At 36.0% G+C, this 26,196-nt stretch overlaps 2 protein-coding genes across 8 annotated transcripts; both read right to left on the bottom strand.

Moving 5' to 3' along the window:
- Positions 1-722: 722 nt before the first annotated feature.
- Positions 723-13,253, bottom strand: LOC116110115 (phosphatidylinositol/phosphatidylcholine transfer protein SFH8). Of its 2 annotated transcripts, none has more exons than XM_031396343.1 (13): positions 12,965-13,253; positions 4,536-4,635; positions 4,189-4,455; positions 4,021-4,098; positions 3,814-3,915; positions 3,639-3,688; positions 3,390-3,489; positions 3,176-3,274; positions 2,959-3,075; positions 2,503-2,635; positions 1,615-2,018; positions 1,074-1,148; positions 723-970 (listed from the first exon to the last, which is right to left on the bottom strand). In XM_031396343.1, the coding sequence occupies exons 1-13, from the start codon at positions 13,069-13,071 to the stop codon at positions 950-952; spliced, it is 1,653 nt and encodes a 550-aa protein (XP_031252203.1). In that variant the 5' UTR covers positions 13,072-13,253; the 3' UTR covers positions 723-949. The 2 variants fall into 2 exon arrangements, with proteins under 2 accessions (XP_031252203.1, XP_031252204.1); XM_031396344.1 differs by having other exon boundaries at positions 2,959-3,072; positions 12,965-13,022.
- A 3,948-nt stretch (positions 13,254-17,201) lies between these two features.
- LOC116110139 (transcription factor TFIIIB component B'') lies at positions 17,202-25,794 on the bottom strand. Of its 6 annotated transcripts, none has more exons than XM_031396372.1 (15): positions 25,627-25,794; positions 23,078-23,187; positions 22,610-22,968; positions 22,266-22,506; positions 22,123-22,182; positions 21,813-22,036; positions 21,665-21,731; positions 21,231-21,586; positions 20,713-21,115; positions 20,527-20,627; positions 20,302-20,345; positions 19,202-19,391; positions 18,597-18,741; positions 18,374-18,504; positions 17,202-17,449 (listed from the first exon to the last, which is right to left on the bottom strand). In XM_031396372.1, exons 2-15 carry the CDS (start codon positions 23,130-23,132, stop codon positions 17,321-17,323), a joined length of 2,505 nt encoding a protein of 834 aa, XP_031252232.1. In that variant the 5' UTR covers positions 23,133-23,187; positions 25,627-25,794; the 3' UTR covers positions 17,202-17,320. The 6 variants fall into 6 exon arrangements, with proteins under 6 accessions (XP_031252232.1, XP_031252234.1, XP_031252231.1 ...); XM_031396374.1 differs by having other exon boundaries at positions 23,078-23,181; XM_031396371.1 differs by lacking the exon at positions 25,627-25,794 and adding an exon at positions 23,845-24,127.
- Positions 25,795-26,196: the final 402 nt, after the last annotated feature.

The raw sequence follows: 26,196 nt of genomic DNA, 5'->3' as shown, positions 1-26,196 counted from the left end.
AATTGAAGGTTGGGATGTTGGGGCTTTTAAAGAGTAAGGGCCGATGAGTCCAACGGTGACGATGGAGGTGATTTTCGGCGAGTGAATAGACTAGAAATTTTTAAAAAAAAAAAAAAAAAAAACCACGACAGCAATAATCGACAATTGGCAAGGCAAACAGAGATGGGGTGAGATGTGTTTTGGTCAAGAGATTGAGGGAGTATTTTCGTGGTGATGGGGAGGGTTGTCGAAGCCAACAGTGGTAAGATCTAACTAATTTCGGCTAGATCTTTGGTAGACTTTCTGGGAATAACTCAAGAGATGATTGGGATTGCATTTGAAGTGTCACCGTCGCCAACCAGTCAGCCGCCAATTCGTATTCAGGGTGTGTTTACTAAATTTCAAACATGTAGAGACTTAACTATAATTTTTAAAGGCATATTTGCTGAATTTTAAACTTTTGGCCACCCAGTTTGACCGGCCGATCAAACTGGTTAAACCGATCAACCCAGGACCCGTCAACTTTGCCGAGTTTCATCCCGGTTGGTTATTGCCAATATAATAAGCTCAGACTTAGAGTTTCTGAGTTAAAAATCTTTAAAAGACAGCAACTGAGTTTAATATTATTAGCTCAGAGAAGGCAATGGTTAATGTTCAAATTTTAATCGCAATTAGCAGTCTCACCAAAGTTAATTTTCTCAGTACAAATACACAAAGCTACTTATATACGAAAGCTGATGATATTAAATGTGCTCATTTCGAGTGTCACAACAAGTTGAACGAGTTAAAAAAGGAATAAACAACACAAAGCATAGTTTCGAAACATTAATTTCGCTTAACATAAGTTTGGGATTACACTGTTGAGAGTAGTATACGTTTGGCTGATCGACATGGTTGGTTCAGTATATATATCTCGTGATTGAGATACGGCCGAGCAATCTGTGTAGGCCTCCTCCGCCGACAAACCATCTTACCAGCAGAACTTCTTTTTCTGATATACAGATGGGAAAGATCAGAACCACAAACTATGAATTAAACATAGAACTTATTTTCTTCCTTATAATTATAAGAGAATGGTCTATCAATCAACCTACCCTGAACTTAGCTTCTTCTTGACTGTCTATGTACGCAAGCAATTCTTCTTGTCTCATTAAAGCTTCATGAAGCGCCTGCATAAAATAAAATCATCACAGAATCAACATAATAGTCCATGAACGATTGTGGTGAAAAGAGGTTAACATAACAAAGGACCATGAATAAACACACACAAAAAACCCTCAATTGAGTATGCAGTGACACATTATACAACTAACAAAAGAATCAGGATGTTTAGGTCCATGGCAGAAAAAGGAAGACTCCAAGGTTGAAAGCCGAGCTGTGTATGAGAATCTGATTCTATTCTCCTAAAATTCTTATTTCTGGGCGAGTTGCTGGCACCAGGATTTTCAAAAGGTTATTCCCTTTTTTCCCCTACCGGTTAAATTGAACATGGCTGAAGGGCATTTAGCCATAAAGACAGAAAGGCCAATAGTGATGTCTACGGGAGCTTTATAGATTTAACTTGTAGCCAAGAAGCTTTTGAAGACATTTCAATAAACGCTTCAGCATTTTTTAGACAATCCACTTTACTCATACCTTCTTAGTAGCAATCAGCTCTGCTTCAAGAGCATCTACACGACAAACTGCAGCATTCAGCAATTCCTCTTTCTCATACGGCATCTCAGATGGTTTTGATTGGAGGGTTTTCACTTTCTCTTCAAGGTCACCCAGTCTTTTCATTACAGATGAAATGAGATCTGCCTCAGTAAAAGATGGACCTGGTGATGGTGGCCGAAACTCCTCCTTTTGAGTCACATCAACAGCAGGTTCAGGATTATTTCGACCATGATCACATGATGCACCAGGAAGCCTCTTTGTTACACGGGAGGCCACTGAACGGAAGAGAGTTGAGAGTGTCATGAAGAATGCCATGAGTGCAACCAAAACCCGAGCACGGATTCCTTCTGGTGCCTTTGAAGTGACAGGTTGGGAAAGAGTTCCTGCATCAAAAAATTAAATTTCACATTCTTGGGTATATAGTATCAAGAACCAGATTAAACGACGACAAAGTAAGATGCAAACATTTTATCCTAGTTATTTAATTATACAAATGATTGTAAACATTGTATACAATAGGGTAATTTTCCCCATTAAATGTTGAAGACATCATACAGCGCTTTATTATTTTTGTCATACACAGGATTGCCTATTGTAGGAAATCTGATGATTATATATATGCAATGAAAGCAAGTCATGCCCCATATAATGGTTTTAAGTTATCAGTGAGAATAACCATACACACTGTAGTCGTGCAGACCCAAGGAGAAGGGTGGGGAAAAAGAGAGAGAGGAGGGTTTGGTTTGAGAAAATAGCATAGTACGAGTAAGTGCATCTGTTGTAATTATGCCAGACCCTAAACCAACATAAAATAGACTACAGACAGATGCAAAGTTGTAGGTAATAAAACACAGCAGACTTGCTAACCTTTGGAAGCAGAGGACATCTGCAGAGATGCTTGCTTCTTCCAACCAGCATCAACAGCTTTGTCAACCATTGGAACATATTCATCATACCCAGCAAAGCTACCAACATAGCCTGGTTTCCCAGCTACCTTAGCCTGCAATTCCACAAGAGATAAGAGAATTAGAAAATCCACTTTATGCAAACAACATTTAATACTTGGATAGAACTTAATAATTTCCTTGTACTATCCTTAACTTACTCTTAAGTCATCTTACATATTATTTATTATCACTAGAAAGATGGTCCTTATATAACATGCATTGTCATTTCACCAATACATTATGTAAGAATGTTTAAAAAAGAGTCCCGGCTAATCTCAATTAAAATAGATCAAGAGATAATTCAGCCCAGGCAAGAAACATCTCAATTTTAAATAAATTGAAACCATAATCACACAAGATATGTTCAAAAACCTACTTCTTCACGAACAGGAGTCAATCGAAGATTTGAGTAACTCTTTATTGCCTTCGGGGAAGCAATGTCTTCTGCTTCAGATCCTGACTCAGCAGTGGATGTATCACTACCCTTTAACTGCTTCAAAATAGTACACAAAGAATTTATGTTATAGTCTAGCTAGGAACAGAAATAATCATGGCCATGCCCTATGGACAGAATAATTAAAAATTGGTCATACCATCGGGTAATTTGGCTTAGCATAAGCAAGAACTTTCCCCTCACTGTTTAAAATTTTCACAACCTGCCTGCCACGTCGTGCTTCTCCATGAAGGACCATCTATAACAAATGCACACACAACCAACATTCTTAAATCAGAACTGTGGGTGATAAAAATCATAAAATATTTAACAGTATTTACATCACGTGTGAAATAATAAGGTCCACAAATTACCTTCAGTATTTCTGGGTTTTTCCACGGACCCTTATCAGATCGAAGGCAGCCTCCCTGATCGGCACAAGTACAGCTACCACCCAGAAATTCTGGCAATTCACTGAACATATAGCAAAAACAATTCCATCAAACATGAGAGCATTCAGCACAATAAAGCTAATAAAGTAAGTACTATGAGTTAAGTAAAATGAATTACAAGAATTAATCAGTTTAGAAAAAGGCACTAAAAATGTATTAAATATCCTTTACCTGGCATCAATTATCTCAAGCAATTTGCTCTGGTACTTGTTTCCAAGAACCTACATTCGTCAGAACCAATAAGAAAATTATAAATAGATTAAGTTTACAAAATATAACATCTTATCCTGACATACAAGGTAACAGATAGTCTTCTAATATAGAGAAGAGAAGCATCGTAACATACATGAATCTTGGAAGTTGTTTTTGGATCTAGAAAAGATTTCACTGTATTCCATAGCAGCCTAAATCCAGGACCCGCATTGATGATAAACATTTGGCAAAGAGTCTGCATCAAATTGATAGAAAGCAAAATTTTTAAAGATTGGCATAAAAATAAATTTCAATCCCTAAAATACAAGTTACAATGACTAAGAAAATTAAGATTGCATACCTCAGGATAATTATCACCATCAATCTTTTGAAGCCGCATTATGAGATCCCGTGCTGACTTGGTGAAATTCTTCAATCCCTAGATAATTGAAAACCAAAAACAATCAATGTAAAAATTATTTTATTGCACCTTATTATATACAAGAATCAGCTGATTAGAGAAACATACCACTCCTTGAACATCTAAAATTGTAGTACTTGAATCGATATGCCTCTTCGCAGCAATGGTGCAAGCTGGAAACTTCACCGCAAAGGATTTTTCAAACTCTTGAACATGATACTTTACATACCGATCCATAGTAGTCACTTGCATAAGTTTGTTAGGATCAACTTTTCCCAGTCTTTCAATGTAAACAGGCCTTCCCTCCTTATCCACACCATGATGTCCATGAGGGTAATACTTCAAAACTTCATTTATTTCTTTAAACTCAAAATCCTGATAATATAACAGAGAAAAATATAAAAAAACTGGTAATTTGGCACTTTTGTTTCAGGCATACTATAAACTGTTGTTACCTCCATAATAGTGTCAGCACCAAATTCCTTTCTCCATTGAAGCATATCAGCCCACATGTGCTTTGCTTTCTCAATATCGAACTTCCTTGCTTTTAAGAACCTATAACCAATGAAAGGTTATAAACATTGGAACAAGGGTAAACTTCATCATAAAAGTTATCAAACTATTGACTCTAAATAAATCCAGGAAACCAGCAATGATATGAAAAACAAACCCAGCCATGTTATAAAAAATAAAAAAATAAAAAAACCAAAGGCAAAAAAGATAAAAAAGTGTTGAGAAGCATGTAACAAGAACAAAATCATGAGATCAATCATCCTTTATGTATCCTAGGTAAATGTATGTGCATTTACCATGATCATATGAACAAAGATGAAGTTAATATGTATTTAATTGTAATTTAGCAAGTGTACAGCGTTTGGCTGATCACATGGTTGGTTCAGTATATATATCTCGTGATTAGATACGCCGAGCAATCTGTGTAGGCCTCCTCCGCCGACAAACCATCTTACCAGCAAAACTTCTTTTTCTGATATAAGATGGGAAAATACAGAACCACAAACTATGAATAAACATAGAACTTATTTTCTTCCTATAATTATAAGAGAATGGTCTATCAATCAACCTACCCTGAACTTAGCTTCTTCTTGACTGTCTATGTACGCAAGCAATTCTTCTGTCTCATTAAAGCTTCATGAAGCGCTGCATAAAATAAAATCAACATAATAGTCCATGAACGATTGTGGTGAAAAGAGGTTAACATAACAAAGGACCATAATAAACACACACAAAAAACCTCAATTGAGTAGCAGTGACATTATACAACTAACAAAAGAATCAGGATGTTTAGGTCCATGGCAGAAAAAAGAAGACTCCAAGGTTGAAAGCCGAGCTGTGTATGAGAATCTGATTCTATTCTCCTGAATTCTTATTTCTGGGGAGTTGCTGGCACCAGGATTTTCAAAAGGTTATTCCTTTTTCCCTACCGGTTAAATTGAACAGGCTGAAGGGCATTTAGCCATAAAGACAGAAAGGCCAATAGTGATGTCTAAGGAGCTTATAGATTAATTTGTAGCCAGAAGCTTTTGAGACAATTTCAATAAAGCTTCAGCATTTTTTAGACAATCCACTTTACACATACCTTCTTAGTAGAATCAGCTCTCTTCAAGAGCATCTACACGACAAACTGCAGCATTCAGCAATCCTCTTCTCATACTGGCATTCAGATGGTTTTGATTGGAGGGTTTCACTTTCTCTCAAGGTCACCCATTTTCATACAGATGAAATGAGATCTGCCTCGTAAAAGATGGACCTGGTGAGGTGGCCGAAACTCTCCTTTTGAGTCACATCAACAGCAGGTTCAGGATATTTGACATGATCACATGATGCACAGGAAGCCTCTTTGTGACACGGGAGGCCATGAACGAAGAGAGTGAGAGGTCATGAAGAATGCCATGAGTGCAACCAAAACCCGAGCACGGATTCCTTCTGGTGCCTTTGAAGTGACAGGTTGGGAAAGAGTTCCTGCATAAAAAATAAATTTCACATTCTTGGTATATAGTATCAAGAACCAGATTAAACGACGACAAAGTAAGATGCAAACATTTTATCCTAGTTATTAATTATACAAAGATTGTAAACAGTGATACAATAGGGTAATTTTCCCCATTAAATGTTGAAGACATCATACAGCGCTTTATTATTTTTGTCAACACAGGATTGCCTATTGTGGAAATCTGATGATTATATAATGTAATGAAAGCAAGTCATGCCCCATATAAAGGTTTTAAGTATCAGTGAGAATAACCATACACACTGTAGTCGTGCAGACCCAAGGAGAGGGTGGGGAAAAAGAGAGAGAGGAGGTTTGGTTTGAGAAAATAGCATAGTACGAGTAAGTGCATGCATCTGTGTAATTATGCCAGACCCTAAACCAACATAAAATAGACTACGATCTCCAACAGTTTCCTCTATGTGGCCTTTAAGGATAACCGTAATAATTCTATGTTGCCTTTATGTATTGCAGTCTTCCATGAACAAGAAGTTCAATGATGTCTATCAGTTTAATGATAGAGTTCCAGTTGTCAATAAGAGTGTTGATGCTTCTTGGCTCAACCCAAGCCAAGATGATAACTTCACCATCCCCAGAGGTACATAATCTTGTTTTCTTTTACGTCATATATTAAGATATGTGACTTGAGACACTCAACAATAATACTTACTCCATTTGGCCACAGATTGTTTTGCAGTGAAAGGTGGATGCAAGAATCCTGAGGGAGTAAGCAACCACTTCCTCGGTGGGCTGATGGCAGTGGTTATGGGTATAGTCACCATGGTTCGCTTAACGCGAAACATGCCACGAAAAATCACAGAAGCGTCGCTGTATAGCGGCGGAGATTACTACACTGACACAATGATTAAAAGCCATCATGTCCAGAAGTTGCCACCCCACTCCGTTTCAGGTACAGAATTCCATTTGATGATGAAGCGCATGGCTGAACTAGAGGAAAGGGTGAACATTCTCACCATGAAGCCTGTCACCATGCCACAAGAGAAAGAAGAGATGTTGAATGCTGCAGTAAACCGGGTAAACACCCTGGAGCAAGAGCTAGCAGCCACCAAGAAGGTATAAAGCATGTTTCCCATTTCAGAAAAGGTATGTGGTGATCATTATTCATGTATTCCATTGTTTTCTTGTGCAGGCGCTCGAAGATTCTCTTGCTCAACAACAAGAGCTGGTGGCATACCTTGAAAAGAAAAAGAAGAAGAAGAAGGTAAGTCAGGCATATCTTTAATACTATAACAAGTTTAAGATTATGCATAAATGAGAAGCATAAATAGAGTTTTCACATATCAGTTTTTTGGATTTTAAAATGCAGAGTCTTTCACTGGTGAGGTGGTTTTGTTGAAAGCTCTAATGTTTCTGAAGATTAGTGTAAGTAAATGTTGTTGATAATGGTGGCGATTATGGTGATTTTTCAGCCCCAAATTCTCTGTGTCTGACCATGTTTGTTTTTGTTTGTCATTCAGTTCAAAAGCCCTCCTTGTAAACAGTTTGCCATTTGTGTATATGTTGAAAGTTAAAGGTCCCTTTGCTCACTTCATGTAGTGCAAAACATTTGAATGTATCTACTAACAATTAACAAAGTAGAGAATATGACACTTTGACCATCAACATACATACAAATGTTTGTGTTTTGTATTATGGGGTTTTCAATCGTTGAAAATATAATCTCAACTTTATACGTTAACTGATTTGACTGTTGATATAATGTATATTTTAGTTGTATTGGCACAAAGAGTCACATAGAATCCTTTACATATATAAACTTACTGTTTTCGAAAATATAATAAAGTTTGTATATATAATACTATTGCTTTTGAAAATATAATAAGATTGTAGTACAACGTATTTTATCTCTTCAACCCAAACCAACAAGAAAAATGAAAAGTAATTACACTGGCTTTTATTGATGTTATCGTTCAAGGGCTTGTGTGATTCCTATGCTGTAATCAATTTCCTATTCACCGAAAACCCTAAAAATTGAGACGGTCATCAGCAAACAATTGAAGACCGAGATGTTGGGGCTTTTACAGAAAAAGGGCCGATGAGTCCAATGGTGACGACGGAGGTGATTTTCAGTGAGTGAATTGACTAGAAATTAAAAGAAAAACAACCACAACGGCAACAGCCAACAATTGGCGAGTCAAACGGGGGTGGGGTGAGATGCGTTTTGGCCAAGAGGTTGAGAGGAGTATTTTTGTGATGATGGGGAGGGTTGTCGACACCAACAGTGGTGAGATCTAACTAATTTATACTAGATCTTGAGTAGATTTTCTAGAAATAACTATGATTGAGATTTAATTTGGTGTGTCGCTATCGCCAACCAGATCGCCAACCAGTCAGCCGTCAATTCGTATTCAAGGTGTGTTTACTAAATTTCAAACCTGTAAAGACTTAACTATAATTTTTAAGAGCATATTTGCTAAATGTTAAACTTTTAACCACCCGATCAAACCGGTCAACCCAAGACCCAACAACTTTGCCAGGTTTCACCCCGGTTAGTTATTGCCAATATAATAAGCTCAGACTTAAAGTTCCCGAGCTAAAAATTTTTACAAGCCAGCCACTGAGGTTAATATTATTAGCTCAGCGAAGGCAATGGTTAATGTTTAAATTTTAATCGCAATTAGCAGTCTAACCAAGTTAATTTTCTCAGTATGAAACACATACACAAAAGCTCTACTTATATACGAAAGCTCATGATATTAAATGTGCTCATTTCGAGTGTCAACAAGTTGAACGAGTTAAAAAAGGAATAAACAACACAAAGCATAGTTTCGAAACATTAATTTCGCTTAACATAAGTTTGGAATTACACTGTTGAGAGTAGTTACGTTTGGCTGATCCACATGGTTGGTTCAGTATATTATCTCGTGATTGAGATACGGCGGCAATCTGTGTAGGCCTCCTCCGCCACAAACCATCTTCCAGCAAAACTTCTTTTTCTGATATAAGATGGGAAAATCAGAACACAAACATGAATTAAACATAGAACTTATTTTCTTCCTTATATTATAAGAGAATGGTCTATCAATCAACCTACCCTGAACTTAGCTTCTCTGACTGTCTATGTACGCAAGCAATTCTTCTTGTTCATTAAAGCTTCATGAGCGCCTGCATAAAATAAAATCAACATAATAGTCCATGAACGATTGTGGTGAAAGAGGTTAACATAACAAAGGACCATGAATAAAAAACACAAAAAAACTCCATTGAGTATGCAGTGACACATATACAACTAACAAAAGAATAGGATGTTTAGGTCCATGGCAGAAAAAGGAAGACTCCAAGGTTGAAAGCCGAGCTGTGTATGAGAATCTGATTCTATTCCTAAAATTCTTATTTCTGGGGAGTTGCTGGCACCAGGCCTTTTCAAAAGGTTACCCTTTTTCCCTACGGGTAATGACAAGGTGAAGGGCATTAGCCATAAAGACAGAAAGGCCAATAGTGATGTCTAAGGGAGCTTTATAGATTTAATTGTAGCCAAGAAGCTTTTGAAGACATTTCAATAAAAGCTTCAGCATTTTTTAGACAATCCACTGTATCGTACCTTCTAGTAGAATCAGCTTGCTTCAAGAGCATCTACACGACAAAACTGCAGCATTCGACAATTCCTCTTTCTCATACGGCATCTCAGATGGTTTTGATTGGAGGGTTTCACTTTCTCTTCAAGGTCACCCATCTTTTCATACAGATGAAATGAGATCTGCCTCAGTAAAAGATGGACCTGGTGAGGTGGCCGAAACTCCTCCTTTGAGTCACATCAACAGCCGGTTCAGGATTATTTGACATGATCCATGATGCCAGGAAGCCTCTTTGTTACCCGGGAGGCCACTGAACGGAAGAGAGTGAGGTGCATGAAGAATGCCATGAGTGCAACCAAAACCGAGCACGGATTCCTTTGGTGCCTTTGAAGTGACAGGTTGGGAAAGAGTTCCTGCATGAAAAAAAATTAATTCACTTCTTGGTATATAGTATCAAGAACCAGATTAAACGACGACAAAGTAAGATGCAAACATTTCCTAGTTATTTAATTATACAAATGATTGAAACATTGTATACAATAGGGTAATTTTCCCCATTAAATGTTGAAGACATCATACAGCGCTTATTTATTTTTGTCATACACAGGATGCCTATTGTGGAAATCTGATGATTATATATGTAATGAAAGCAAGTCATGCCCCATAATGGTTTTAAGTTCAGTGAGAATAACCATACACACTGTAGTCGTGCAGACCAAGGAGAAGGGTGGGGAAAAAGAGAGAGAGGAGGTTTGGTTTGAGAAAATGCATAGTACGAGTAAGTGCATGTGCATCGTTGTAATTATGCCAGACCCTAACCAACATAAAATAGACTACAGACAGATGCAAAGTTGTAGGTAATAAAAACAGCAGACTTGCTAACCTTGGAAGCAGAGGACATTGCAGAGATGCTTGCTTCTTCCCAACCAGCATCAACAGCTTTGTCAACCATTGGAACATATCATCATACCCAGCAAAAGCTACCAACATAGCCTGGTTTCCCGCTACCTTAGCCTGCAATTCCACAAGAGATAAGAGAATTGAAATCACTTATGCAACAACATTTAATACTTGGATAGAACTAATAATTTCCTTGTACTATCCTTAACTTACTCTTAAGTCATTTACATATTATTATTATCACTAGAAAGATGGTCCTTATATAACATGCATTGTCATTTCACCAATACTTATGTAAGAATGTTTAAAAAAGAGTCGGCTAATCTCAATTAAAATAGATCAAGAGATAATTCACCCGGGCAAGAAACATCTCAATTTTAAATAAATTGAAACCATAATCACACAAGAATGTTCAAAAACCTACTCTTCACGAACAGGAGTCAATCGAAGATTGAGACTTTATTGCCTTCGGGGAAGCAATGTCTCTGCTTCAGATCCTGACTCAGCAGTGGATGATCACTACCCTTTAACTGCTTCAAAATGTACAAAGAATTTATGTTATAGTCTAGCTAGGAACAGAAATACTAGGCCATGCCCTATGGACAGAATAATTAAAAATTGGTCATACCATCGGGTAATGGCTTAGCATAGCAAGAACTTTCCCCTCACTGTTTAAAATTTTCACAACCTGCTGCCACGTCGTGCTCTCCATGAAGGACCATCTATAACAAATGCAAACCCAACCAACATTTAAATCAGAACTGGGTGATAAAAATCATAAAATATTTAACGTATTACATCACGTGTGAATAATAAGGTCCACAAATTACCTTCAGTATTTCTGGGTTTTTCCACGGACCCTATCAGATCGAAGGCAGCCTCCCTGATCTGCACAAGTACAGCTACCACCAGAAATTCTGGCAATTCACTGAACATATAGCAAAAACAATTCCATCAAACATGAGGCATTCAGCACAATAAAGCTAATAAAGTAAGTACTATGGTTAAGTAAAATGAATTACAAGAATTAATCAGTTTAGAAAAAGGCACTAAAAATGTATTAATTCCTTTACCTGGCATCAATTATCTCAAGCAATTTGCTCTGGTACGTTCCAAGAACCTCATTCGTCAGAACCAATAAGAAATATAAATAGATAAGTTTACAAAATATAACATTTATCCTGACAATACAAGTAACAGATAGTCTTCTAATATAGAGAGAGAGCATCGTAACATACATGAATCTGGAAGTTGTTTTTGGATCTAGAAAAGATTTCACTGTATTCCATAGCAGCCTAAATCCAGGACCCGCATTGATGATAAACATTTGGCAAAGAGTCTGCATCGAATTGATAGAGAGCAAATTTTAAGATTAGCATAAAAAAATTTCAATCCCTAAAACACAAGTTACAATGACTAAGAAAATTAAGATTCATACCTCAGGATAATTATCACCATCAATCTTTGAAGCCGCATTATGAGATCCGTGTCTGACTTGGTGAAATTCTTCAATCCCTAGATAATTGAAAACCAAAAACAATCAATGTAAAAATGTAAAATATTTATTGCACCTATATATACAAGAATCAGCTGTAGAGAAACTACCACTCCTTGAAAATCTAAAATTGTAGTACTTGAATCGATACCTCTTCGCAGCAATGGTACAAGCTGGAAACTTCACCGCAAAGGATTTTCAAACTCTTGAACATGTAACTTTACATACCGATCCATAGTAGTCACTTGCATAAGTTTGTTAGGATCAACTTTTCCCAGTCTTTCAATGTAAACAGGCCTTCCCTCCTTATCCACACCATGATGTCCATGAGGGTAATACTTCAAAACTTATTTATTTCTTTAAACTCCAAAATCCTGATAATATAACAGAGAAAAATAAAAAACTGGTAATTTGGCACTTTTGTTTCAGGCATACTATAAACTGTTGTTACCTCCATAAAGTGTCAGCACCAAATTCCTCTATTGAAGCATATCAGCCCACATGTGCTTTGCTTTCTCAATATCGAACTTCCTTGCTTTTAAGAACTATAACCAATGAAAGTTATAAACATTGGAACAGGGTAAACTTCATCCTAAAAGTTATCAAACTATTGCTCTAATAAATCCAGGAAACCAGCAATGATATGAAAAACAAACCCAGCCAGTTTTAAAAATAAAAAAATAAAAAAAACCAAAGCAAAAGTAAAAAAGTGTTGAGAAGCAAGTAACAAGAACAAAATCATGAGATCAATCATCCTTTATGTATCCTAGGTAAATGTATGTGCATTTACCATGATCATATGAACAAAGATGAAGTTAATAGTATTAATTGTAATTTAGCAAGTGTAAGATGCTAATATAAATTATTACTATTCATAGCTTAAAATAACATAGAGGTCACACAATGAAATCAAAAATACTTGCATGCACATGCGTTATATTAGACCTTAACATCATGTGATAATCATCATGTTTTTCAGGAAGCACACTATCCATTATTAAAGATTGACGAAACGCATCAACAAGCCTGTAGCTCCTCAACATCACGCACATCCTCAATTGAAACAGAGTAACCCGCCATCTTTTCCTTCGACTGCTCTTTTTCTTTAGAGAATGCTTGAATTTAGAGGAAGCATTAAGGCTTTCTTCTTCAAAGATCCATCCTCGACCGCCTTCATCCTCAGAGTTTCAAAATCTGATTCCTTTCCTCCTCTCATCACTACCTGAAAACCCTCAAAGCCTGCCACAGATAAACATCAATATATAATCATACTGCAATGGGAGCCTTAAAAATGAATCAAAATTGAATAAAAGGTATGTTTTGATACACATCTCAAATCAGGAAGTTACCTTCGTCATTTTGTTTATAAGAAATGATAAAAGGTCACAACTTCTAAAGATTGATCAAAATTGATAAGATTTAACTTTAAAATAGATTTGTGCCTATGGCCGACCCATTAACCAAGTAAAGAATTACTATCACAACTAATAAGAACCCAAAACTTCAGTCTTCTATCTGTACAACCCAAAAAATTGGAATACCAATAGAAATACCAATCAACCTCCCCTTGCTCTTTGTAGTTTATATATTATGTCCAGACAAAAAAAAAAAAAAAAAAAAGGGAAAAAAAATTAAAGGAACACCAATAGTATGTGAATTTGCGAACGCTCTGAAACTACAAAGTTATCAGTATCACGAATTTTCATCTAAACACTTTTTTTTTTTCTTTTTTATTTATTTAAGAATCAATTGAAACGAAAAAAACATAATTCACTAACTAAAGCTTCTTTACTATCTTGATTTCATCGAGTCGGTTTTCTCTAAAGCCACAACAAAAAGCAATTTTTATTAATTAAAAAAAAAATTGCACATTAAAACCCTAGAACTAGAATTAAACAAAAAAAATTGAAATAAAGTGGAAACTGCACAAACAAACTGATGAAAATCGAAGAGCTGATACTCACAAGGCCTGGCAAACCGATCTAGGGACCGACATCTGTAGACGGCGCGTCAGGACACCGAGGCACGTGTTATTCGCTTCAGTAATCAATCAATCGGTCGATGGATCGATCGGAAAAAAATCACTCATCAATTAAATGCCTCAATGCACAAGCAAACACTATATCAAAACCTAATCTGGTCAAAACTCAAGTAACAAAACCCAAACTCCACTGAAATCCGATAAATAGAAACTGCGAAAATGGAAATAATAATAATAAGTAAAAATTAATAATGTACCTAAATATTGGTGATATTTCTGCTTACCGACGCGATCCGGAGGAAGATCGAACGGTCACAAATGCATCAGACCGAACGGAAAATATTTACAAAATAAAAAGGAAATTATAATTCCTGATAATTAATTTATTAAATAAATAAATTAGATAATTAAATTTATCGCCGATAAAACGACGGCGAATGAATGGAACAGGAGTGAGGAGGTAGAGAGAGAAATGAGGGGAATATTTATAGGAGAAAGGGCGGGCCGGGTGAATCGGGGATTCGATTGCCACGTGGCGATTGGGGCAGAGGTATGTTGTACTGAATTTGGAATTGCCGGCGGTAGGATAAAAATGCCAGGGTTTGTAATTATACAATGATTAGGTCATATTCTCACATACAACAAAAATATTAAATAAAAATAATTTTGTTCTTTTATATCTTTTGGTTCACATAAATTTGGTCAAACCACGGGTGACACTCGTTGTTTTTGTTTTTTTTTTTTTTTTTTTATCAGTGTGTCCGCATTAGCTTACGACCAGGTTTGTAATTATATAATAATTAAGTCATATTCTCACACTAAAACAAAATAATTAAATAAAAATAATTTTGTTCTTTTTAATCTTTTGGGTTCACAATAATTTGGTCAAACCAGGGGTGACACCTTTTTTTTTTTTTTTTGTGATCAGTATGTCCGGATCACTTTGTGCGTATCTCAATTAATTTTTGGGATCCTAAAAGTGTCATCTCTATTAGCAATCCAGATAGATCCGAATCAGGAACTTTTGAACATTACACTCAAGAGTCCTAATTAACCGTTGGATCATCCAAAGATAATTTCAAGTGACACTCGTTGTTTCAATATAGAAATTCAAGGAAACTTTTTTTGTTTTTTTGTTTTGTTTTTTTTTTAATCAGCGTGTCCCATTAGTTTACGGCCAAGGTTTGTAATTATATAATAATTAGGTCATATTCTCACACTAAAACAAAATAATTTTGTTCTTTTTAATCTTTTGGGTTCACAATAATTTGGTCAAACCATGGGTGACACCTTTTTTTTTCTTTTCCATTTTTTGTGATCTGTATGTCCGGATCAATTTGTGCACATCTCAATTAATCCGTAGATCTAAATTAGGACCTCTTGAGCATTACACTCAAGAGTCCTAATTAACCGTTGGATCATCCAATGATAGTTTCAAGTGACACTCGTTGCTTCAATATAGAAATTCAAGGAAACTTTTTTTATTTTATCGTTATAATTATTTATTAAATATAAATAAAATGTGAAATTATGTAAAGGGTAATCTCTTATGAAGGTATTTTATTTATTTTGAACTAGTCTGGCTTTGGATAAATGTTTGATATTGAATTGAGGGGACTTTTTCAAAAGGCAAAGGAAATGGTATCTTTGACCATTTTTTTAAATTTGAAAAAGTAATTTAAATGCAATAAACGTGCATTATTTGAAATTATATTTGTGCATTGAAACTTGAAAGGCATTGTTTGAGTTTAATTTCGGTCAACTCTTATGCGTGTATATAGCCATGAAAATTATACGTACATGTCTCTGTCATGTAAAAAAATTATTAATCTTATATTAGAAGATTTTTTCTTTTGTGATCGGATGGTAAACCCTTTAACCATCGAGTAATGCTATGTTTACAATTAGGTCATACAAACAGATAAAAAATAAAGGATATAGTAGTCATTTTATATAAATTTTATATAATTTTTGTCTATTTGTATGACTCAATTGTAAGCAAAATATTATTGTTAGCCACCCAGGTTAGCTATTCCCAAGGCCTTGTGTTTGAATCATTGTTTTAAAATCTGGACTGGAGGGTAACCCGTTTTGCTGCTCGAGTCACGGGTCAATCGGTCAAACTGGCTGGATCGGCCAGTTGGACCGATGACATTAGCGACAATTTTATTTTTAAAAAATTACATATTAATTCCTCAAATTTTAATATATTACAAAAATTTTCCCAAAACAGTTAAATTAGTCCCTAAATTTTTTATTTATTTCAAAAATACCCCAAAAAATTACCAATTAATCCCTAAACTTTTTATATATCTCCAAAACACTTTTATAAAATTATAATCAACTCTTATAATTTTAAAATATTACAAAAACCCCCTAAAACCTGAACCGGACTGGAAAAGTTGCCAAGTCCTAGTCCGATCGACCAATCCAGTCTAGTTTTTAAAACAAAGGTTTGAATTGCCAGAGAACCATTTGCTAATAAGATTAGTTATAGTTAGAAGTCTTGTATTCGAGTCACTGGTGAGAGAATTGTCAAGTTTACCCAAAAAAAAAAAAATAATATATATATATATATATATATAATAAATTTTCATTATAGTTACAACCACCGAATGAGGTTGCACCAAATGAATGTGTTGCGTTTCTACGTTAGATATTATTTTGAGTGGTTGTACATGCATCCGTTGCACCGAAGATTTCCTCGTCATAAAAATAATATCTACAAATAATTAATAATTGGAATTTAATTATAATAGACAATTACTGAAAATGACCAATTACACTTGCATATATTGTTTTTATAATAAAGAGACGAATCAAGGCATAATTATTTTGGAAGACGGTGGCTCCCAGAGCTTGGCTAAAGACTATGCAGGAATGTCGGCACGACAAAAACACGAATTTGCCACTGTCGAGATGTCTCAACCATTCTTAATTATTTAATTAATGGGTCACAATATGATTAGTAGGCGTGATTAGCTAATAATCATACTGTCAAAAGTCTTGCTTGTCACCTTTACAAGCTGACTTTTTTCCACCCAAAAAATAGTTTAATAACACATTTTTATTTATAAACTTTTAAAATACTAATTTACTATCTAAATTTATATTTCAATAACATATAAAAAACAAACTTGATCTAAATTGTTGAAACTTTTGAAAAAGGAAGACCGATGAGTTTTTTTATTGATATTAAGAATCTGGGTTGTGTTTGGTGTGAGTTATGCGGAAAACATAATTACTTATAGAGGGATAGAATGATTTACCATAAAGGAAAATGAGATAAATATCGAGTAATCTTTATTAGTGTTTAATTGCTAAAATACACTTCTATATGAACTAAATATATCGTCGTCGTCGTCGTCTTCATCAGCCTTCAATGGACCATCGATTTCGGTAACATCAGCTTTCCCATCTTCATCCTGCTTAACATTTTCTGTTTCATCCTGCAAACACACATTGAATTTCCTATAAATTCATACTTTGCTTTACTACCACACATATCCATCAACAGACAATAAAATGACTTCAGTGAGACAGTTATGAAGGCTTTGACTATATATTTAGGGAATGCATCTATAATGAGTTCACCAGAACAATCATTAAGGACAACGTGCAATAACCACAAATGAATGCCATAAACAAAAGTATGAAAATCAGCCTGCAAATTTTTACTACCATTAGGTTGGCCCATATTACGATTAAATGGATTTTGAATTGACTAATCTGAAGTTCTTCTCAACTTTTAGGGTTCTCAACGGTTGAGTGATAGATACCCATCTAACAACTCAAGCGATTTGGCTTGGCAGTGGACCTTTTGTGGACTTAGGTAGAACTCTACTTAGAAAACCGGCTTGCCAAGAGAGGATGCTTAAGCCCTTTATAATCCACATGCCCACCATTTTCCCTTCCAATGTAGGATCCTAATATTCCCCCACGCTTCGAGACTCAACGTCAACGTTGGCCCACTTTGGACGGCTTCATTCTAGGTGGCCTACTCTCCCAGGTCGGCCCTTCCGAAACATCGTTGGCCCACTCTAGATTGCTTTACTCTGAGTGGCCTACTCTCAGAGGTCACCCCTTCCTAGGTAGCCCTTTCCCAAGTCACCCCTTCCAGAACATCGGCTCAGGTGGGGTTTAGCTCTAATACCATTTGATAGATACCGATCTAACAACTCAAGCAATTCGGTTGGATAGTGGGCCTTTTGTAAGCTTGGGTTGAATTCTCCTTGGAAAACCTGCTTGCCAAGGGCGGGTGCTCAAGTCCATTATAACCCACATGCCCACCATTTTCCCTTCCAATATGGAATCCTAACATTAAGTAACAAGTAAGTCTCAATGGTTAACACAAAAGAAAGCATAAAACATACATTAATTTCAGTAGCCAACTCCTCCACCTCTTCGCCTGTTATGTCAGTTGGGTCATCTCCATTAGTGTCCTGCCGTGTCTGTGCAGCAACTTGCTGAAGCTGCTCAATCACCTTTTCATAATGAGAATGATCTGCAGCAAAATGATATATAAGTTACTCTAGCACTTACGACGGCAGCTAGCTCAAGGCTCAAATTGTCACAATTATGAAAGAAGTCTTCTACCTTTGGAACGATTGGTGAGAGCTTCATTAAGCTTCAACGGTTGTTTACGCTCTTCCTTCTTATACTTTAACTTGATTTGCTGACGTGTTCTTCCAGGGAAAAGTTGTAGTATCATCGACAGATCAGTACCAAACTGCCGAACAGCCTATAGTCCATATATTATAAAGTATATCAGGAATATTCTACCACTATATTTATATATATATATAGATACAGATACCCAGGCACTGCTTGGATGAGAAGAAGACACAAACATCCACACAATGCAGTTTATGATGATTAATCTTGCCACTGCTATTTTAGAAAAATAAAAGCAAGATGGTGAATTAACTTGAGCGGATGATAACTGTTCTTTAGCATCATCCAAAATACAGTCAACAAAGAACCTGGTAACCAATTAATCATCACAAAGAATTGATAAACAAGACCCCTTTAAATCTCTTTCTAGTTACCAAAACTGGGAGCTGCAACAGTGCTAAACAAAAAACATGGAAAACTCTCCACTGACATAGTGCTTACATGGTGAACATAGAAATATGCATCTAGCATGTAAGTTGATATTCAATGGAAACAGAAAACCAATGCAAAAATATTGCTAAGTGTACCTCGTAAAACAAATCTGTGTCTTGTTTTGACCATCTTACAGTCGGTGTTTTCTTCATGAAAGACTGATAGTTGAAGTGGCTTGACTGAACCCTACGAGTTGCTTGATCACCAGTATAGCCACTGCCTTGTTCTGAAGCAAAGGTCTCCTCTCCATTATGATAATCCTCCTCATCAAAAGGATTTTCAGCACTGAACAGAAAACAATTGTAATCAGAAAAAATAAATCAACCAACTGCATAAGACAACGTAATTGAGAATTCAAACAGGAAACTAGCAGACATGAGTGAAACAGTATTTAACTTTATTTTCCCAAAAGAAATGCCATAACATCTGTAGCAGCAACTGTTCAGATAGTTGTGGCTGAAAGTCCGAGATTCTTACAAGTGGCATATATCAACTTTCTAGCAAGTTGAGGAAACATTTGTAACTTCTAAAGTAGGATGGCCTTTAAAAGAATGGACTTTCTAGGGGATTCTGAGTTGAATACTCGGTGATTAAAAGTTTGGCCAATTTCCTCTGAAGAAGGTGCATCCTGGGTTTTTAAGGCCCCCGCCATAGGTGAACAACTTTAGGATCCATTGAAGCACAGGGGTTGTTCTTAACACTTTCAAATCGACCCCAATAGTGATACAAAAGCCCCATATAAAATATTCTTCTTCTTTTCTCCTTCTTCTTAAGAATACATATACAGTTAAAAATGCATAGACTCATGCAGCTATGAGGCTACCTATAGAGAACGAGATGTGTAGAAAATTATGCGTTGATGTGTACAGGCAAACACAGAGAAGACAAACAAATATTTAATTAAAGCAAAGTAAATCAAGAAGATGAAAACAAAATAGTAAAGCAGTGAGAAGGAAAACATTCACAGTATATACTTGTTCTTCAGATGCCTTTTTTACAAATCACAATAAAGCTTGTTTCTATATATTATGCATTAGTAAAAAAATGTAAATTCATGGAAGTGATAAAGGAAATGGTTCCTCCACCTAAAATGAAAAGACTGATTATGGAATAAGGCAGCCCCACCTAACATGATGACTAATTACAATAAAAACCTTGTTGACATAGATATGACTTTTGTTAAAAATTCATGTACCTTTGATTGGTCAAGGGTGTTGTTGATGTTTTGGTCTCTTTACTCTGCAAATGGGCAATTCTAGTCAGCAAAGAAGAGATGGATAGAAACAAAATCAATCAGCAAATATAATATGACTAACTTTGGGAATGATATATGATGAAAACAAAATATAGTAACTTCTACTCCTAAAATTTTAAAAATAAATAAATAAAAAATAAAAAACTACAACATCATTACTTATACCTCTAACCGCTCCCTATAATCTGCCAATATAATAAGATCCTTCAGAGGCACCTTTCGAGGGTCAATTTCATCCTCTGGGGTGTCAAGCAATTCCTTACTCACTACAAGACAGAAAATAGAATATATTTATATTTGGTTAAAGAATCACCAAAAGAATAATTTATGATAGACAAAAGTTGCAATCACCACGTCTTCTGTTTCGGCGAGTAGAATGAGAGAACTTCTTGGGAGGTTCTTTGGTTGACTGATCCGATTCTTCATTGGATTTCTTGCGCTTTCGAACTGGTTTTTCGTTTTCAGGCACAGGTTTCTTTGAATTTCTTGGTGCTCTTTTCTTCTGAGCTTTACTTTCCACTCTAGATCCATTATTACCTACATCTTCATCCACATTGCTACTTAGAGGTTCAGCAGTGAAGCTGTCATGAGTCTCATCATCAGGCTCATCAACCAGTTGCGGAGCAGCTACTCGCTTTCTGAGCTTCATCGATGATTTGTCACCTTTATGCTCCTCACTAACCAAAGAAGACTCATTTGACCTCTGAGACAAATTTGATGTGGTAGACGCTTTTCTTTCCCTACCAACAGAACCCTAAGAAAGCCAATAAAAGGAACAAAAGGGTTTGACCAGGTTACTACAATTCTGCAAAGCATTTTATCTATGAAAGAAACTAACTCAAAAGAAACAAATCTAGATAAAATATTACCGAATTTTCAGTCATTCCACAAACATCCTCTGTTTGTACATCCCCCAAAGTAGTAGTGTCAGCATGAGATGTTTCTGCAAGATTTGTCAGTTCTTCATGCATTGGGAATTCAGAGGCTATAGACTCTGAAGGTGGAATGATATAACCCAAGTCTATGGATGAGTAATCAAACATGTGATCAGGCGGAAAGACAGAAAATGAGCCCTCTGAGACGTACTGAGTTTCAGAAGAAACAAACTCAGCAGTTGGTGGCTGCATAACTGATTCAACTGCATCAGCATAAGTAATGCTGATACTAGATTTCTCCTTCTCAGCTCGTAACTTGGGCTTGGTTTTGATTTTCCCAGCATGCCATCCTAAAATCAAAACAAGTTTAATAAAACCCCAATATATAAGAAAAGATAGAATGATGTAAGTAGATGATTTTATAATACCAGATGCAACTGTTGCCTCAGATATAAAATCAGTTCCCAAGTCAGAACAGGCCCTGGGTTGCCGAACCTAAACAACATTTGAACAAAATCAATTCAAATAACATTTTAGCAAAAATAATGAGATATTTTCATAAACATTAATTTTCACCTCTGTTTTCATTCTTCCATCATCAACAGGGATAACTACATCACTACTAGAAATACAAGTCTCCCTACAGGTCACTGTATCTTGGACCATGAATAAATCAGCACAAATCTCAACTTGTGAAGCATCACATTCCCTTGATGCAGAAGTGCTAACAGAATTTCGACCCTGAATACCACCATTTTCACCTCCATCTATGATATCCAAATCACTAAGAGCTGGCTTCTCTGAAATATATGAAGTGCTCAGCACAGAGTTAAAAAAAACTCTAATTTTGAAGTTAAGACAGGTTAAAAGGTTCTTCATAACTCACCCATCCCATTTCTAGAGTGGCTAGGATAATTAGTGACACATTCCAAACCAGCAAACATGTCTGCACTCTAAAAAGAACACAACTTGTCAACATATAGTGAAAAAACAACAATAGCAGGGAAGTAAAAATTCCTTTCGTTTTACCTCCCACTGGGTTTTCAAATGAAGAGTGCAAAGCTCCAAAGACATCAGAGCCTGCAACCTCTGAATGCATGGCATGTCCAAAGTCATCATTCCCTTTTAATTGTTCTTCAGACCCACCAATTTCTACAGCAGCCAAGGACAAACCAACAGGATCTGTCATTCTGTAATCTCTATTTGAAACATCAATTGGCTGAACTAATTGTTCAATGTCTGAGTTGCCGGAGGTTTGTGCCATGTCCTTCTGTTTTCCATCACCAGGGAGAATTGAAGGAGACGATACAATTAAACCAATAACAACTCGTCACAGTATAGCAATTTTTAGAAAAACAAATACTTGTGTTTACCTGTTTCGCTAATGCTTCAACTTTCATAGGCAGAACATCTCCAGAACCAATATCATCTATCCTCGCAACAGCTTCTGATGATGGATTCACGACTTGTGATTTCAAGTTATCATCCAAAATTGGATATCGTGATAAAGAATCATCATTAGTTTTCAAGGGTTCTCTGACTTCAGAGATAGACGGTTTTGTCAATCTACTATCACCATTATCGGCAGGCTGAACAGGCTGTGTTGTGTTCAAGCTAGGGGATGATTCTGTAACGGTCTTTTCCTTTGTGTTGCTTGGTATTGAAGAAGCAATAGATGGAGTTGTTTCCTTTCTAGGTCTTAGTTTCGCTCTCGGTTGAAACCTACCACGACCTGTCAAATGATAGACTATCAGACAATAATCCTTAATGCAGATACAGAATTGCAAGAATGCAAGGGCAGTGTTTCCCCCTTTTATGTTAGATTCTCAAAGAATTCTTACCATGGTTTACTGCAGGTCCAGATTCACCAGCAAAAAGCTCGTCATCTAAATCCATAGAGTTTGTCTAATACCAAAAGTACCGTTTGCATACAGTAGTCAAAATCCTGTCTCTACCCACAAGATCAACATGCAGATGAATTAAAGAAAATGTAAAAGCAAAACATAATAAGACAGGACAACAATGAAGGAAATGAAGAAATTATCACAGTAGATACTATACTGAAGTAAACTTATATTTTCTTTTTCCATGCATTTTGAAAAACAGAAAAAGATAATCCATATATACTCAACTACATTTACAATTTATCACAGATGAATGCAACATAACTTTTGTTATTCACAGATTGAATTAAATACCATATAATTGGTTAAATTCAATAACCTAACAACAATAGTTCTCATTTCCCATATACTTCTTTCCAATTATTTGACCCTGCAAATATTAATTGAATAAAATCTCTTTCTGTCTCAATGTCTCCAGCCTAAAACCACACCAAAAATAAATTTGCACATAAAAGCTTCCATACCATAGAAAATTTAAAAATGTCTACCACATGGATTAGGCTTATTCAACACAACTTCTAGTTCAACAATCAACTTTAAAATAAGGAAAACGAAGCAGAAGAGACGTGATTATTGTTTTCAAATTCCATTCTAAAATATCACCATATGTTGCCCCTTCAATATTTCCCTATCAATTATGAACTGAAAAGAATAATGTATAAATCATAGCAGAAAAGAGAGAAACATAGAGACGGTGAAACTACCTCTATCTAGACCACTGCCTAAGGCTAGGGTTTTAAAATCATGTGCAGCTGCAACTGTAGGGAGAGCGGTATGTCGTAGAGAGGTATCAAATAAAATATATGCAAAAAGCATATCGATTAATCGTCTATTTAGTCCGATGGCAAAGAGCCTCTTGTTTTTCATACGAAGACGACAACCTGGTTTCGAATCTCTTCACCGTTCAATAATCACTCTTTATTGACAGGCCAAAGGTTTCCGGGTCGGGTCAGGAAATCTTCATTCAAATTGGTTACAAAAGTAACCATAAAGTAACGGGACTTAACTCTTTTGCCCTTGATTAAAATTCACCCAGTGAACTAAATACAATGAGTGGGTTTGTTTTGTTAATTTGGATAGCATTTTGGAAAAAATATTGGGTAGATGAATAGGGTTAGTATTACGAGGTAAAATTTAAATATTAACAAAAAAACCCTAAGTTTGCTAATTTAACTAAATACCCTAATATATAAAAAATTTGTAAAATGGCAAAAAAAACCCACCCACCCATAGTGCCAGATTCCGGCCACCATTGACGGAATTTGGCCAAAAAACGGCGTTACGACATAGACCGGTCAAATCTGATCGTTCGTGCGTCGACATAGCCTTTTCAGGTCTACAGCTAGATCTGGTCGTCGGCGACTGCAAAAGGCCAGATTTGACCGTCAACGACAGCCAAAGATATGGTCGTCGTTAACCGTCAATGACAGCCATTTCTTTGGTCGTCACTGACAGCCAGATCTGGCCTTTTCTAGCCAGATCCACTGTGGATCTGATCAGAAAAGGCCAGATCGACGAATTATTGGCTAATTCCAATCGTTTCTATGTCATTGAGATAGATTCCGACAACCACCGTCTAGCAACTATGGGTGGGTGGGGATATTTTTGTTCATTTTTAAACTTTTTTTTTCTAGGGGTGTTTAACTAAATTAATAATATTTCTCAAATAACTAAACAAACAGATATTTTGGGAATAGGGTATGAAATATTGAAACAAACGCACCCACTATATTTTTTTGTTGACAGAAGATATTCGGTCAATTTACACGTACTTCAACTAATCTTTCAGGATCCTGAAATTACCGACCGTGTAAATCTCTTCGATAACCACCACTATTAAGGTTTAAGAGGACCCAAAATCAGAAACCATATTAGAACCCTTTGCTCTTTTACTATGTGGCCACCCAATGATGGTTAAGTCAATACAGTACTCACCCTTAACGCACCCCTGTAAATAATAATAAACATTAAACGTAAAATAATTCGAATTATGGAGAAGCAGTTTTTTGACAAGGCAGAACCAAGGCAAGTTTTATCAACCAATACACAACTTTCTTCAAACACCTTGGATGCATAACCCACTTCACCAAAACACGAGCGCATACTCAGAGCATTATTCACAGTAAACAATATTGAACCGTAATTTACAAAATCCATTAATTTTAAACAAGCCTCATTGGATAACAAGAAAGTCGTAATTCGTACCCGTAAAATGTGTAAGAGAAGAAGAAATACTTTTGGGGAAAGAATCTCTTTGGTCCAGTAAGTATTATAGATCAAATTATATAAAACAATAAGATTAATAATTGAAGAAACATCCTACAAGCTACAACCAAATCGGCCACTGTGAAAACCCAATCACACTATAAAGGAGCCACAAGGAAAACACAAAACACACCACCACAGCACCGTTACTCAGTCAAGCCATACCCAAATCCAACGTTTATTACCCAACGATTACCAAAAAGAGTATAAAAAAAACTCACCGGAACATCAACACGAACAGCCGGTTTTGTCCTCTTCAAAAAACAATCAGGCGCGCGTATGGGTTAGAGCAATCGTCGGTTGGTGGGACTTAAGAGGAGGGGCGGCGAACTATTAGAGGTTGTGCCTTGTGCGATGGCCAGGCGGAAGGAGCCACGGGACGAATTTGTCATTAACTAAGTTTCAAGGGAATGGTTTCAGAGAGTAATTGAGTTTGTCTTAATAAAGTGATCGAATGGACACAAATGCCCTTACTCTGTTAAAATGGATCCCGGTACGATTTTGCTAGTTGTTAGAAGAGTTTTAAATGAAGGGCAAAAACGATATATCACTTATTTTAGGGTTATTTTTGTTGTTAAAATAAAAGTTATTCTCGGGTTTGAAATTTGAAACCATTATATCCGGGTTTTATTTAATTTATGTCTGAGCCGGGTCAGATACCAGGGATTTGGGCCGAATTTTTTGCCATAGTATTTACTAAGTAGTGTTATTTAAGCCCAGTAAAACTCTTTTTAAGCCCCATTATTGATTTTTTTGAAACTAAATATACATCTTAAATTGAAATTACCAAA

This window comes from Pistacia vera, unplaced genomic scaffold (assembly GCF_008641045.1).
Source record: "Pistacia vera cultivar Batoury unplaced genomic scaffold, PisVer_v2 Contig598, whole genome shotgun sequence".
Taxonomy (NCBI): domain Eukaryota; kingdom Viridiplantae; phylum Streptophyta; class Magnoliopsida; order Sapindales; family Anacardiaceae; genus Pistacia; species Pistacia vera.
Note: the sequence above shows the minus strand (reverse complement) of the source record. Positions and strands in the feature narration are given on the sequence as shown.